Source organism: Caretta caretta, chromosome 26 (genome assembly GCF_965140235.1).
Source record: "Caretta caretta isolate rCarCar2 chromosome 26, rCarCar1.hap1, whole genome shotgun sequence".
Classification (NCBI taxonomy): Eukaryota; Metazoa; Chordata; order Testudines; family Cheloniidae; genus Caretta; species Caretta caretta.
In genome coordinates this window covers 16,107,626-16,123,272 of record NC_134231.1, presented here as the reverse complement: position 1 = coordinate 16,123,272, position 15,647 = coordinate 16,107,626, and the positions used below count along the sequence as shown (strand labels likewise).

Here is a 15,647-nt window from a genome sequence, read left to right as displayed (position 1 = left end):
GGATCGGGCCCACAGAGCCGAAGGATCGGGCCCAGCGCATACCCAAGCCTAGACACGCCCATCCCCAGCCTGGCTCAGCTCCTGACAGCCGCTGGCTGAGCTGGGCCGCCAGCCCCGTTCATGGGGGTCAGCGAGAGCCAAGTTGGGGGCCCTCCGCAGCAGCTCCTTCCCCTGTGCTGTGGGGAGGGGCAGGGGTCTGGGGCTGGGACGCGGATCTCCCAGTCTCCAGCACCCCTCCTGCCCCTGCTGCTCCCCAGGCTGGAGCGCAGCTCTCCGGCCCTGGGGGCCAAAGGTCAGTCACTCTGCACACAGGGGCCGGGGCTCCAGAGTGGGCACCGAGCCGCAGGGGCCGTCTGGGCTTGCTGCTGTCAAACCTGTCCGGCAGCCCTGTGCTGGCTCCTCCTCGTCCCAGAGCCGGGCTCAGGCTCTTCCGCTCCGCCGGCCCACGTTTCTGGAGCCGGCGGCAGGTCCCGTCGTGCTCCCCACACACCTGCGCCCTGCACCCCTGGGCCTGGGGGAGAGCAGCCCTGAGGCCCCCTGCCCTTGGAGAAGGAGCCATGAGCCTGCCGGGCCAGGGGAGGCAGAACCAAGCGGCCCCGGGCCTGTGCACCTGCACCGAGCCCTGCCACGAGATGGGTAAGGAGAGAGCTGCTTTGCCCGCGGCACGGACGGGACGGGCTGGTTGGCAGGGGTGAAAGGGATTGTGGGACAACCTCCCAGCATGCGCTGAGGGCCCTGACTCCAGTCTAGCCCCCCACCCCCCGCCAACACCTAGTTCCTTGGAGGAAGGGTTTAGGGGGCTTTCCACAGCACCAGGCCCTGCTAGCACTCATGCCCTGACATGGCAGGGGAGGTGGGGGGGTGGGGAATGCAGGTGGGCCCCCTGTGTGCTGGGAGGAGCTGTTCTGGGGGTGGTTGGGGGGTTGGAGAGGGAGGTCCTGGTTGGCCCCCCACTCTGCTCTGAGGCCCAGACCCCGGGGCTCAGAGCTGGGAAAGACCCACTTGGCGCATCCTCCCTTTCGAGCCCGGCCGGCACGTGAGGCCCCCAGCCGGGGTCCCGGACAGGCTAGAGGGTGTGAGGGGCTCGCCCAGCGCCCCTCATCGGGGTATCTGGCAACCGCTGAGAATTTAAATCTAGATAGAGCATGAAATCTCTGCCCCCTCCCCACCTGCATGAGGCTGTGTGCTGGGTGGGTTCAGAATGCGTCTGTGGGGGTGCATGTCAGTGTGACGGGGTCTCTAGGTGAGCGTGGTTGGGGCTGCCCAGGGTCTGTCATGCCCATGCCAGCCCCATGCCCATGGGGCAAGCCTGGCCCAGGCTGTGACAAGCCTGTTCCGACTGCAGCCCAGGCCCCTGGCATCCATGGGGCAAGAGCGTTAATAGTGTGATCAGAACAACAGGGTGACACCTCCGCCCGCTGGCCCCGGGGCTGAGACGCGCCGCCCACACCTGGAGGGGGGGTCCTGCAGCAAGCTGTGAGGAGCTGGCAGGGCCAGGAAGCACTTCCCCTTGAGTTTGGCCGCGCATGGACCACAGGGGCCCGGACGCTCACAGGCGCCATAGGGAAACTGCTCTCGGTGGTAGGCTTGGGGAAGCCCCGACCAAAGTCAAGCTTTGTCATGCCGGGCACTGCCCAGCCCCCACCCGAGATCAGGGCCCTGTCGTGCCGGGCACTGTCCAGACTCCGCCCGAGTTCAGAGCCCTGACGTGCCGGGCACTGCCCAGACATACCATGTGCAGCTCCTGCCCAAGGATCTCCCAGTCTGTACGGACCAAGCATTGTTACAAACAGGCACAGAGAGGGGGCAGGACCGGCCTGTGCTCACATGGGGTCGGTAGCAGAGCCAGGAACCCTGATGTCCCAAGCACTAAGCTGGCGCCAGTCATTGGGCCATGCTCCCTTCCTGTGGCAGCGTGGGGCCCCGTGGGTCTGGTGTTGCAAGATCCTGCCCTGCCTCAGAGCAGGGAGTGAAAGTCTGGGCTGGAGACACACGGAGCCTGTCTCAGAAGAGGCTGGGGTGAGCTAGGGACAAGTGCCTGTGTTGAGTGCTGGCACCATGCCTGGCAGTAGACCGGCCGAAGCAGCCACAGCCCCAGCTGGGGCGTTCACCATCCATGGGCCGGAGCCTGGACCAATGCAAAACTCCCACGGATGCCAGTTGGGGTCATGGCAGAGGAAGGGGTTGGGGGACCTGGCCTGGAGCCCTGGTCCCTGCCCACGGTGCTGGCATGGCAGGCCGGGCACGCAGCTGTCTTGTGGCACAGAGGGCTGGGCGAGGGTGGTTCTGTGGGTCTCTTTATTTGTGCTGGGACTTGCTAATGCCTGGCCTGTCTGGGTCTGCAGCCGCCGAGCCTGGCCACACAGCGTCCCTGGGTGTGTTACTGTTGGCATGGATCCTCGCTGCCACCCACACCAGCCTAGTAGCTGGCTGGGGAGGCAAAAGCCGGCTGGCTTCATCCAGCCAGGTGCCCCCTGGCCCTGCTCACAGTCAGGATCTAGGCACATGTGGCGGGGGGGGGGGGCTTGGGGGGTATCTCACCCCCTCTGGGGCACCAGCAGGACCATAGAATCATAGACTCTCAGGGTGGGAAGGGACCTCAGGAGGTCATCTAGTCCAACCCCCTGCGCAAAGCAGGGCCAGTCCCCAATTTTTGCCCCAGATCCCTAAATGGCCCCCTCAAGGATTGAACTCACAATCCTGGGTTTAGCAGGCCAATGCTCAAACCACTGAGCGATCCCTCCCCCCCCCAAGTAGCCTCATGCCAGTGCAGGGCCAGAGTAGCCGGCAGAGTCTGTCTCTAGGAGTCGGTGATGCGGCATGTGGGGTTTCCTCGGTGGCAGCTGCGCGGCAGGGGATCGGTCCCCAGGCCTCTCCCTGCACGCAGCCTTGGCGTCACTGGGGGTCTGTAGCTCCCTGGTGGTGTCTGCAGGGGGCTGCAGCCAGAGACGCCGAGGAACTAGGCATGCTGGGTGGCGGGAGGGGATCCAGGCGGGGAGAGATCCCCGAACCTGAACCCTTCAAACCCCAAATGGCACCAGAATAAACCAGTGCAGAGAGAGCATGTTAGCAGGTCCTGCAGCCCTTGGGCACAGGCCACCCCCAGGAGCCAGGCTGTGTGTCCCAGTGGTTAGCTGGGAGGCTGGTGGGGCAGGTGCTTGCCCTACCTGGAGTGGAGGGAAAGGGTTAGCTGGGCTCTGCTCAGGGGCGGGGCTGGAGGGAAAATTGGGGTGGCTGTGACCAAGGGGCATCATCTGCGGGAGCATGTTTCTGTGAGCTTCCCCTGCCTCCCCAGGATTACTCCTTCTCTCAGCCCCCCACCCCATGAAGACAGCTCTCCCCCGCCCCCCCCAGCCCCATGGAGTAGCAACCAAGAGAGTTGTCCAAGGTCATGCAGAAGCTCAGTGGCAGACCCAGGGACTGAATGCCTAGTCCAGGACCAGCCTTCTGCCACAGGACAGCTAGCCGGCTTTCGCAAGGCGGAGAGGTGGGTGCGCGGCTGGTGGGGACCCAGGAGAGCTGCTCCGGGGCCAGAGAAGAGCAGTCAGGGCGGTTCCCGTCTGTGTCAGGATGACGGCACAGATGTGTCGGAGCAGGGGAATAGCGCAGGTGGGTGGGATCCAGGCACAGCTCAGCGTGTGCGTGTCCGTGTCTGTACGTGTGTGTCTGTGTGTGCCCGGCTCAGCGTGTGCGTGTCCATGTCTGTGCGTGTGTCTGTGTGTGCCCGGCTCAGCGTGTGCGTGTCCATGTCTGTGCGTGTGTGCCCATGTGTGCCCGGCTCAGCGTGTGTGTGTCCATGTCTGTGCGTGTGACTGTGTGTGCCCGGCTCAGCGTGTGCGTGTCCATGTCTGTGCGTGTGACTGTGTGTGCCCGGCTCAGCGTGTGCGTGTCCATGTCTGTGTGTGTGTGACTGTGTGTGCCCGGCTCAGCGTGTGTGTGTCCATGTCTGTGTGTGTGTGTGACTGTGTGTGCCCGGCTCAGAGTGTGTGTGTCCGTGTCTGTGTGTGTCTCTGTGTGTGCCCGGCTCAGCGTGTGTGTGTCCATGTCTGTGCGTGTGACTGTGTGTGCCCGGCTCAGTGTGTGTGTGTCCATGTCTGTGCGTGTGTGTGACTGTGTGTGCCCAGCTCAGCGTGTGCGTGTCCATGTCTGTACGTGTGTGTCTGTGTGTGCCCGGCTCAGCGTGTGTGTGTCCATGTCTGTGCGTGTGTGTCCGTGTGTGCCCGGCTCAGCGTGTGCGTGTCCATATCTGTGCGTGTCCAGGGGGCAGCAAATCAGAGACCTGCCTCCTTAGGCAATTTCCCCTCTTCTCCACTCTGCGGCCGTCTACCAGCAGCTCAGCCAGCCTCCTGTCCCTGCTGGCGCGTGGCGGTAGCCGTGGCATCGTGGCAGCGTTGGGAGCAGGAGGGCTGTTCCCCAGGGCCTTGCTGTGTGCCCAGAGATTGCAGCCCCTGGGGAACGCTGCACCTGCCTGCGCGTTTCCTGCCACTGCGGGAGGAGCCGGCTCGCGCTGTGCAGCAAACAGGAAGCCGCTGGCTGCCCCATGGCACCGGAAGCAGGTGAAGGCCGGGCGGCTGCAGGGCTGTGCTGGGTGAGTTGCTGTGACACTTCCCAAGCTCTTCTCTCAGGGGCCCGGGTGGGATTGAACCAGCACGTTCGCTTCCTCTCCCCCATGCCTGCCGCTGGCAGCGGGCTGGGGCTGGGGTTGGCGGGACCCATGGCCGAGCTCTGGCGCAGAGGCCCCGGGGGGGGTAGGCCCCGTCTGCACGCCCTGCGTGCTGTGGCCTTGGGAGGGCTAGTGCGAGCGGCCCAGCCAAGAGAATCTCTCCACCCCAGCCACGGGCCAGGGCTGGCTCAGCAGGGGTGAGCCAGGCAGGGTGGTGGCTGCTCATGGCCCAGCCCGTTGCTAGCCACGGGCAGGGGAGCCCCTCTCTGTCGCGCTCTTGGGCTGAGGTTCTAGTCCCAGCCCCCTAAGGTGTGCGTGTTGTTCTGTGTCTTCTCCCCATTCAGCTCTTTGTACTGCTCCCATGCCCGGCGGCAGGGGCTCTTTGTCTCCTTCCAGTGGCTGGCAAAAGGATAAGGATCTACTGTAAGCGCTAGCTAGTGGAGCCAGTCCTTTGGCTCCAGTGGGAGAGACTCAGGCTTTTAGTGAAGGTGGTCCCAGGTTCGTTCCCCCGCTGCTGGCCCAGGTGGGGTTGGTCACGCAGCCTCCAGGGGCCCAGCACTGTGTGCTGTCAGTGGGCTGGTGGCCCAGGCTGGCTGGCCATGGAAGTGCAAGTGGGGCGGCCTGGCCTGCTCCATGGCAGGGAGAGGCGGTGTCAGCCTGGTACTGATGGGGGGAAGCAAGCCGGGTGGGCTGAAAAAGCCCTGTGGGGGTGGGAATGGCGCTTGCTCTGTAAAGCATCCCAGGCGGGCTATGGCCTAGAATCTGGCCTCTCAGCCTTGGGCTGGTGACCCCAAGCGGGGTCATGGCCACAGGCCAGGGGATCACAGCCACCCCACTCCCCCGACATCACTGAACGGTGCCGGGGATGGGAGTGGACGCCCCGGACAGGGCAGCCTGTCTGTTTTAGCACCGAGGGGAGGGAAGTTGTGAACACACGACCAAGCAGCTGGGCCTGGAGGGAAAATGTTGGGGGCTAGTGTGGGCCAGGCTGCCCCCGAGGCTTCCTCTGGCTTCCCTCTGAGTTTCTCTCCCTGGACCCAGCAGCGTCTCCATCACCATCCCTGGGGAGGCCTGGGAGCGGGAGCAGTTTGAGAGCTGTTTGTGGGCAGGGCAGGGCCCAGGAACCCCGATGGGTGCAGGCCCGTACCCCAACGAGAGCGTGAGGGGGTGTCACAGCACGCTGGAGGGGGGCAAAGAAGCCAAGCAGGAGGGATGGGGGCAAAGCACAAGTGCTTGTGTGGTGAGACCCGGCTGCATCCCCAGGGCACAGCACAGCGGCAGGGAACTGTCATCAGTCCCTCTGTCGGGAGACACTGTGCCCTCACCCTTCCCGTGGGGGGCCTCTGCCCACAGGAGCTGTCAGCTCTGCCAGGGATCAGTCCCCCAGGAGATTTCAGCCTGGAAATCAGCACGTCCACAGTGGAGACCCTCACCCCCACACTCATCCCTCCGAAGCACTAGGGCTGGGGGTGCCCCTGGGTGCTCAGGAGGGTGGCACAGTGCCGCTGCTCCTCTCCTTCCTGTGGGGGCAGGTGGGGGCTGCTCATGCTGCCCCCCCCATGGGAGGGTTTGGGGTTTGAGCCCAGGTGGCGGGTGGCTGAGCAACACCCTTGTGGATGGACACCGACAGACCCCCGGTTGGCATCGGTCACAAATGTGTCATGGGATCCCAGTGCGATGCTGTGGCCAAAGGGCTGATGTGGGGTATAAAGGGGCATCTCGAGTAGGAGCAGAGAGGTGATTTGCCCTCTGGATTTGGCACGGCTGCAGTCCTGGTGCCTGGGAGGGGTCAGAGAAGAGCCATGGGAAGGATTAAAAGGTTGGAAAATCTGCCTTGTAGTGATAGGCTCTGAGGGCCTGTCTGCACAGCAAAGGGAAACCAGCAGACTCGGGCTCACGGGGCTGTTTCATCGCTGTGTACACTTCGGGGTCGGGCTTGTGCCCAAGCTCTGGGACCCTGCCATCTTGCAGGTCCTAGAGCCTGGCTGTCTACACAGCAATGAACCAGACCTACAGCCCGAGCCCCATGAGCCTGAGCCGGCTGGTACAGGCCAGCCATGGGTGTCTAGGTGCTGTGTAGATAGACCCGAAGAGCTCAATCTCTTTAGCCTAGCACAGAGACGGAGAAGCAGTGTCTACAGGTGGGGAACAGAAAGTTGATGTTTAAAATCAAATTTACACAAGTTAAGAGGGAAGGTACTGTACATCTGGTGTCGGGCTTGGGTTACGGGGAATTGCAAATATCGGTTGCAAGGTTCACGAGGTACATACATATCACATAACCAGCACAGATCCAAATTGAGGTGTGGGAGTTTTTAAAGCATCAGTGGATAAATGGGCTCGGGTACGCCACCCATGGAATGTATTAAGAGTCCAAGTCAGTACCGGTGTAGAGAATAAGTGCATGGGTGGGGTGCGTCCCTCCCTTCATCAGGGAAGGAAGTGGGTTATTTCCCTGGTCGGTGTTCTCGGTTACTCCACCGGGTACTGTCTAATAAAGGGCTGTTCAGTCTAGCAGGCCACCAACCAAAGGCTGGAAGTCAAAGCTAGACAAATTCCGACTGGGAACGAGGCGTAAATGTTTAACAGGGAGGGGAATTACCATGGGAGCAATTTCCCAAGGGTCAGAGCAGAGTCTCCCTCACTGACCATTTCAAACCAGGCTGGGATGTTTTCTTGCGGATCTGCTGGAGTTCGAACAGGGATGAAGTCCAGGCCCTGGGAGGGGTGGTGTGAGGGGCTCAGGCTAGATTCGGCCCTGAGAATTGATGCTGGCAGCTGGTACGGCTCTGGGCTTCACGCATCACCAGCAATGGAGGTTTGAGGCCTGGGGGGCAGCGGGCACCTTCCCCAGGTGAGCCAGGCACGGACAGGGAGCGGCACTGCTGCGAGAGCAGGGCCGAGCCCGGCAGGACACCCTGCCCTGCAGAAGGGAGGCATCGCACTCGGTGCTTGCCTAGCCCACAGTAACGCAGCCCCCCTGCCGCGGCTAGGACTCGGCTGCTGCTCGGTGCCAGGGCAGCTCGTGAGCGAGCGGCTGAGTCCCGCGATCGGTCCCCACCCGGGGTGGCACCACGGGCCACGCTTGGGGAGCCCAGCCGGGCGCACGTGTCCATCCCGTCCCGGGCGTGCAGGGGACCGGCCGGCTTCCCCCGCCTGGGAGCCAATCTCGCGGTAAAAATAGCGCCCGGGCAAGGCCCGGCGGCGGCCTGGGCGGACTTCGGGCCCGGCGCAGGGCGGGCTTTGCTGCTGCTCTTTCATTGCCAGGAGTTGTCCCCCTCCGAGCCAGGTGGGGCGCGGGATTGCAGGGCGAGCTGGGGCCGGAGCTGCGGGGAGACCCTGCCTGGGGGCGCCCGGAGAGAATGTAACCAGCTCGCCCCAGGCAGCAGCCGCGGTGCACTGGCGGTTCCGGGGGCTGGAGCCGTTTTCCCGCAGGCCCCTGGCTGAACGCAGCCGGGCTTCGCATGGCCAGTGGCCCCCCTCCCTCCCCGGGGCCCCTCTCCCTCTCCCTCTCCCTCTCCCTCCCCGGGGCCCCTCTGTGAGCGGCCCAGGTGCCAAACGCCCCGCGCGTGGCGCTCAGCTGGGCAGGGTCCCGCGCCCCGGTGTCTGTACAGCGCCTGACCGCGGCGGGGCCCCGCTCCGCCCCGCCCCATTCTGCCGCGGCGGAGCCCGAAATCCCCTCGCGCGCCCGGTGCTTGTGAGAAGGGACGCCGGCGCGCGGGGCGGGGCGGGGCGGGAGGAATTAGCCCCGCCGCAAACCCTGCCTGGATTTCTTTTTCATGGTGCAATTTTTTGGAGGGGGGAGGGGGGGATTGAGCCATGGGTCTTGGCCAAACAGCAGGCCCCGCTTCCACCCTGGGACACGCCCCTGGGGCGGGGGCCAGCGCCAACCCTGGGAGAGGGACCCCCCCCGCCTCGGCACCTCTCAGCGCCCCGCTGCTGCGGAGCTGCAACCAAACGCGCCGGAAACTGCCGAGAGGAGTGTGTCAGCGAGTGGGGGAGGGAAGTGAAGCAGAACTCCCCAGCCCCGTGCCCCCCCCCCCCGGCCCTGCCCCAGGGCTGCGGGCTTGGCTGTGGCGGAAGGGGGGGGTCATGCCCCCCCATCTGTGCAGCTGTTTGCATGCCCTTAGCTTAGCCAGCAGTGGGAGGCCAGGAGGGCCTGGGCCTGGCTGCGGGGGGGGGCGCTCCCCCCCGTTTCTAAACCCTGTGGGCAGGAAGTGTGCAGGCAAGTGACAGCAGCAGAGCGAATGCGGGGGGGCGGGAGGAGAGAGTCCCAGCCGTCCGGACCAGCAAGGATGGCGGGGTGTCCCCAGGCTCCCCCCCTCGGGCAGGGGCTGGCCCGCTCCCCGGCGCAGAGAGGAGCCCCGGGTAGGTGCCTCTGGCGGGGGCTGCTGGGCCGGGAGCCAGTGGGAGTGGGCTGGGGAAGGCGCCGGGCCGCTTGGCTTGGAGGGGAAAGCCCTGGCAGGAGCGTGGGGGGAGCTTGGAGCGAGTTGTGGGGACCCCAGAAGGGGGTGGGATCCAGGGGGTGGCACATGCACCCCGGCGCTGCTTGCCCCCCCTCCCCGGAGCTTACGGCTGTGACACGACTCAGGAAGGACGGGAGGAGGCTGGGGGAGCCGTGTCCCTGTCTATGAATGGGGCGTCTGTTCCTCTGCTGGCCCTGCCCAGCCGGGCGTGGGGCCGGACAAGACTCACACGGGGCAAAGAGACGGACAGACAGACAGACAGCCCGCCCCCCGACATACCCAGGCCCAGGGCTGGCTGGGGCTGTCACAGTCCGGCTGGCAGTGAGCTGCCCACCTGGGGAACCAGCTGCACGCTAGCTCAGCTAACAAAGCGGGGGGTGGCTTGGGTTAGCCACTCAAGGTCCAGCCCGCCTGCCCCCCGGATCTGTGCTCGGGTGGCTAGCCCCTGCCATCACCCCTGCCGCAACGGCCATGCTGCCCAAGCCAGCGCCCGTGCAGACCATGCAAACTGAGATCCAGACACACAGACCCCTCCGCAGACAGACACGCAGACAGACACAAAGACACTTACATGCCCCTTCCTCAGACAGACACACACACGCACAGACAGACGCCCCCCTCCGCAGACAGACACACACACAGACACCCCCCTCTGCAGGCCGACAGAGACAGACACCTCTGCAGACAGACAGATGCACACAGACACCCATGGGCACCTCCGCAGACAGACATGGACACACACAGCAAGGCTGGGCACTCATGACACCCATGGATATTAGCAAGAGCCAGCGCCCTGGAAATCGGGCTCAGGGGCACCTGGACGACAGTCCCCAGAAGCAGACAGACAGACAGATACAGAGAGGGGAAGCCAGACATTTTTGGTCTGGCTGCTCGGGGGGGTTGGTTCGCTCCCACCAGTGACAGTGAACTCTGGCTTTCCACCCAGCCTCACCCCTTCATACTCAATGCCCGCATTGTGCTGGTGGGGAACCTGAGGCACAGAGAGTGACAAGGACTGCACTGAGGTGACAAAGGGAGTCAGTGATAGAGCCAGGAAAGTAACCCAGGAATCCTGACTCCCCAATCAGTACTCTAGTTATTGGACCACGCTGCCTCTTATCAAACCATCGAGCCCATACTGACCACTTCTGGGAGATCGATTTACCTATCTATCCATCCCCATCCACCCCCTCTAGCTATCCCCATACGCCCTCAGCCTTGCCGAATCCATGACGTTCCCCTTCCAGAGCTGGGGTGGGGGGCAGCAGCCCCAAGTGAAGTGCCAGCATCCAGAGGTGACTCTCTCCCTGTGCTGCTCTGTCTCGTTAGCTGTGCAGCTAGGCCTGCCCAACCCGCGCTAGTTTCACAAACGCTGCGATTCTGATGTGCTCCCGTGACTCCAGGAGCTGGGGCTTTATGGAGCAGTGAGCCTGCAGGAGAACGGGCTCTTTGCCAGCACCCAGACTTTTCGCAGGAATGTAACGGGTTTGATTACACTTTGGTCGTGCCACTTCTCAGACCCAGGATGGAATTTCTGGTCAGGTCACAGCAGTGAGCGAGCCCCAGAAGAGCCAGCAGCCCAGTGCTCGTGGCACTCACCAGGCAGGTCAGAGACACGGGGTGGATGCCTGAAGCCCGGGGCTGTAGAGTCTCTCTTTGGCCCAGTGAGTATTTGTTATGGAACTTCAGTGATGGACAGATTCTGGACCCTGGTGCTTAGGATGCTCAGGTGGGAGATGCGGGTTCAGCTGTCCGTTCCCCGTGAGCAGGGGTTTGAACCCAGCTTTCCCACCCCGCAGGGGAGGGCCCCCTAACCATGCTAGTTTTCTGGGAAAGGTCTCATGTTCATCCAGAATGGGAGAAATATATACAGTCTGGACATTTTTCATGGGACTGGAAAAACCATTCCCCCCGCCCCCCGGCTCTAGAGACACCCTGAAAATCACAAGCCTGGCTTGAGCAGCACTGCAACCTTGGCTAGGGGCTCCAAGCGCTCTCTCTTTGTACAGCACCCGGCACACCGGGGCCATGTGCCACGAGGGGGCTCTGGGTGCTACCCTAATACAGATGACGAGTACACAAGTGCTAATAACAGAATTTCTTGGGTAGTGATTTTTAATGAGCAACATATAGATTAGCAAGCCTGATCAGTCAGTTATGGGGATCTTTTCCATGTGACTGCGTCAGTCCTATATGTCTCTGGTCAGTTGCGTAAGCTGTGACTTCACATGCATCAAGCAGACACCGGAAATACTGTGGCTGAGTGTAACACTCTTCTGGCTCGGGCTTTGCAATTGTGGTCACTCTCCCAGCATCTGAGTGTGTGCGGGCGGGCCCCTCTGTGGTCTAGTCTCTAGCTAGCTCTCAGTGATAATGGGGCGAGCAGAAATGGAGCCCACGGATGCTAGGTCAGAGGCATCTGTGTGTCCGCAGGTTGTCGTGTATGGCCAGCTTCAGGGATGGGAGAACTCTGTGGACTTCAGGGACTCAGGCCTGCAGGTGCGATGCAGGGGCCAAAAGGGCAAATGTGATCCCGGGATGTGTAGAGGAATCTTAGGTAGGAGCAGAGCACTTATTTTCCTTCTGTATTTCACCCTCATGTGACTGCTGCTGGGATCCTGTGTCCAGTTCTGGTGTCCCCAATTCAGGAAGGATGTTGATAAATTGGAGAGGGGTGAGAGAAGAGCCATGAGAATGATTAAAGGATTAGAAAACCTGCCTGAGAGGGAGAGATCCAAGGAGCTCCATCCATTTAGCTTAACAAAGAAAGTTAAGGGGACTTGATCACTGTCTATCAGGGAACAAATATTTAATACTGGACTCTTCAGTCTAGCAGAGGAAGATGTAACATGATGCAAGGGTTGGAAGTTGAAGCTAGACAAATACAGACTGGAAATAAGGTGTAAATTTTTAATGGTGAGAGTAATTAACCATGGGAACACTTTACCCAGGGTCATGGTGGATTCTCCATCACTGACAATTTTTAAATCAAGATTGGCGGGATTCAAGTCATGCTAAGTAGCATCTAGGCTTTGTGCAGTCCTGCACCAGGGTGATCTCCATCCTTGGCCCAGATGCCAGGCATTTCCCCTCCAAGTTACTGCACATTTGTATGTAGCTTCTACACTCTTAGGGGCGGTCCTTTCTCCCTGTGTGGTACAGCACCAAGCACACTGTGCATGCCAGAAGCATGCCAGATAACACTCCTCGTCTGAGCACTTCAACGCAGGCCGTTGTCATTATCCCCCTTTTACAGATGGGGAAACTGAGGCACAGAGCAGGGCCATGGTCACCCAGAGAGTCAGTTGCAGAGCTGGGATTAGAACTCAAGTCTTCCAAGTGTGTGCCCCACTCACTAGCCTACACTCTGAGTGCCGCCAATTCCTAGCTCTTTTCCTCATTGGATTCCAAAGAGCTCAGTATCAATGTCCAAATGGGGAAACTGAGGCGAGAAGTGGGGCTGTGACCTATCCAAGGTCACCCAGGCCAGTGGCTCAGCTAGGAATTGAACCGCTTCCTTTAAAAATGAATTTCCCACGCAGCCCTTGACATCAGCAGACACTGCTAACCAAACAGAAAAAACCCCTCTGTTCTGCCCCCGTTTGTCTGCTGTGCCCCCACGTGTCTGGGTGCCTGGTGTGATAAATAAATCGTCACCACCGTTTGTACTGTACAAACCCTGTGACCTCCAGATGGATTTCCCTACTTTTGGTATTGCTTGTAATTCCTGATCCAGGTTGCAGCGTCTCTTGCCCCCAGTGGCTTGTGTTGTCCTTTCCTGGGGTTGTCTAACGTGCCCATTTCCAGCCCATTTCGTTGAACGTTAACTTGTGGTTTTGTTTGCTTGCCCTCCTCTGCTCCAGGGTAGACCCGAGTGCCATGGGGAGCCTCTCTAGAGAGCCGGCTGCTCACTGCTTAGCAAACAAGATGGGAGAAGAGCCCACCTTGGCTTAACTGAACCTTTCAAAGCAAAGGCAGGCGTATCGGGAACCCCAGTGTGTGCTTCCTGGTGGATGGTGACATGGATGCGGCCGGCCCTTCCAGCCACATGGAGCCCGTGGACCTCCTGGCTCCTTATGCCGCAGAAGCTCCAGACTGTAGGCCTGGAGAAAGCCTCTTTAGGATTCAAGATGCAATTGTGTTCTCTGATAATTACACAGACCCGGGCAGTGCCTTATACGCCCAGTGCCCTGAGGGCCCGGAGGGCCACAGTGCTGGCAGCTCCTCCTTGGAAGTCGTTGCCGGGGCCTGCGAGACCTCTCTGGAAGAATTTGCTGGCCTTGGAGGTGGAGGGACGCCGGGCGCCGTGGGGAATGCACTTGGTTCGGAGATCCCCGCTGTGGAATCTCCACCCCCTCCAGCAGAGAACCTGAATGCCCAGGACGAGGAGAAGAATGACGCTGCCCAAGCACTGTTCTGGGCTGGGATCCTCCAAGCTCAGCTGTGTGTGCTGGACCTGCAAGGGGAGCTGGAGAAGCAAGAAGAGCCTGTCGCGGAGCTAAGCAGCTGGTCCCGGGGCCCTGAGAATGCACAGAGATGCGCCCCAACTGCACAGGGCTTGCCCATCTCCTGGGAGCCGCTGGACGAAAGAGCCGCCGCGGCCAGTGACAGCGATGATGGGCAAGAGGCTGGCCCGGGGAGGCAGGAGGAGGAGAGCTTGTCATCCGAGGAGGAGGAGGAGGAAGAACAGTGCCTCTTCTACAACAACCCACTCTTCCAGGAGAGCCCGTGCCCCACAGGGCCCAGCCCCTCTGACAGCCCTGCCTTGTGGAGCACTGCTGAGGGGTATCACGCTGGGTCCAGCGATGAGACCCACAGGGCTCCCCAGGACGAGCCGGTGTCGGGCAGCCAGCGGGAGGAAGTGCTCTGGTGCCCATTGGCCGAGGCGGATGAACCAGGAGCTGAGGACGAGGTGCCGTGCGACGTCCCCGCCTACACGACGCACTGCAGCACCTGGACCCCCTTGGTGATCACGGAACGGGACATCGACGGGTCCTGCTCGATGGCCGAGGACCTGGAGGTAAGCAGCGAGCAGCCCATTCGCCTTTTGTCAACCTCCTTCTGGAGGCCAGCCTGGGGGGGACCGTCTCTGGTGGCCAGGCTGGAGGGAGCGGCTTAGCGGAAGGATGGCCCATGTCTCCCCCTTTACCCTGCCCGCTCAGGCCAAACTGAGTGATCGCAGTTTGGAGAAAGCCCCCTTGGCCTGCCCGGCCACTCCCGGCACTGCGGAGCTATGAGATGGGGGGCACGAAGGGGCACTGGCTGTGCCCGCCTAGGTCCGTACTGAGCTGCAGTATTGACCCCCACCAGCCCATCCCATCCGACCGGCTGCATAACCCTGGCCGGGGAACGTTGCCAGAGGGAATTATTCTTCCCTGCTCTGCATAAGCCTCGCAAACCAGGCTGCCGGGGTCTGGTGGGAGGTGAATTACCTCCAGCAGTGGGAAAAGCCCTCCCCTTGGCGTAGGCAGCATGCTGCATCTTGGGTGTAGACAGCTTCAGTAATTTGGAGGCGTGGCCCGTGGGAACTACATGTCCCAAGATGCAGTGCTCCAGGGCACCCTGGACAGGGGCCAGCGCAGTCAAAGCATGTTCTGGGACCAGCTCCAGGGCCTGGCCCCTGGGATAGGAGCAGCCACTTTGCACATGGATTCGCTCGTGCATCTTCCACGATTGTGTTCACAGACCAGACCATGGCATTGCCCTCACACTCGTGCTCATGAGGGGTGTGAACGGCAGCATCCATGCAGACACTGCAGTGCTGCTGTGGGGTGTGGATGCCTTGGGGGTTGCATCCCCTCTCGCTTGCACTGGTGTCACTCCCTTGCTTTCTGTGGAGTGACTCCTGATTGACATTGGTGGAAGAGAGAGGACGGGCTCTGGGGAATGGGGATATACACTGCGTGTAAAACTACACCGTAGGTCCAAACTCCCTCGGGTGCACACAGGCTCACCAGCATGCAAGGGAGGCAGGCTGGAGTAATGTCCCTGCTGAGAAGGTGGAAAGTAGCGTGGCCTAGCGGACAGAGTACTACACTGGGACTTGGGAGCCCCAGCTCTGCTGCTGCATAACTTTTATGGCCCCTCGCTGTGCCTCAATTCCCCACTTGTGAAGTGAAGCTGATGCCGCTGACCTCCTTGGAGATCAACTGCTGGGAGAAGCTAGATGAGAGCTCGGTATGAGTAACGTGGAGGGCAGACCACTTCAGCCCACCCACCCTTACCTCCCCTCCTGTCAGTGGCTTTCTTTGCCACATTACAGGGGCATTCTGGGGCCATGTACAGGTAAATGGTGAATAGAGAAGGTGCCAGCAGGGGGTGCTCTGGAGCAGGCACCTTCCTGCTGGGTTCTGCAGGACCAATCAAACGGGCTGCTGTGCTGCTGCCCCCCAGCTCTTGCCGGGGGCCTGGGCTCTGCTTGGCCACATGCGGGGCGGAGGGTAGGGTGAAGGCTGCTGTCACCCCTCCCCGCTTCTCTTCTGCAGACTAGACAAGCCCAGGTCCCTCCACCTCTCCTC

At 61.6% G+C, this 15,647-nt stretch overlaps 1 protein-coding gene across 7 annotated transcripts in view; it reads left to right on the top strand.

Moving 5' to 3' along the window:
• The first annotated feature begins 335 nt into the window (after positions 1–335).
• Positions 336–15,647, top strand: part of PSD4 (pleckstrin and Sec7 domain containing 4) — a 39,494-nt gene continuing 24,182 nt past the window's right edge. Inside the window, exons 1-2 of one of the 7 annotated variants that reach the window (XM_048829603.2) lie at positions 336–636; positions 12,993–14,149. In XM_048829603.2, coding sequence (XP_048685560.2) covers positions 13,151–14,149 — 999 coding nt within the window. In that variant the 5' untranslated portion in view covers positions 336–636; positions 12,993–13,150. Of the gene's footprint in view, positions 637–4,416; positions 4,589–7,388; positions 7,518–7,881; positions 7,953–8,467; positions 9,032–10,325; positions 10,794–12,992; positions 14,150–15,647 lie in introns of those variants that run through there. The other 6 variants (XM_048829602.2, XM_075123482.1, XM_048829604.2 and 3 more) reach the window with 6 other exon arrangements.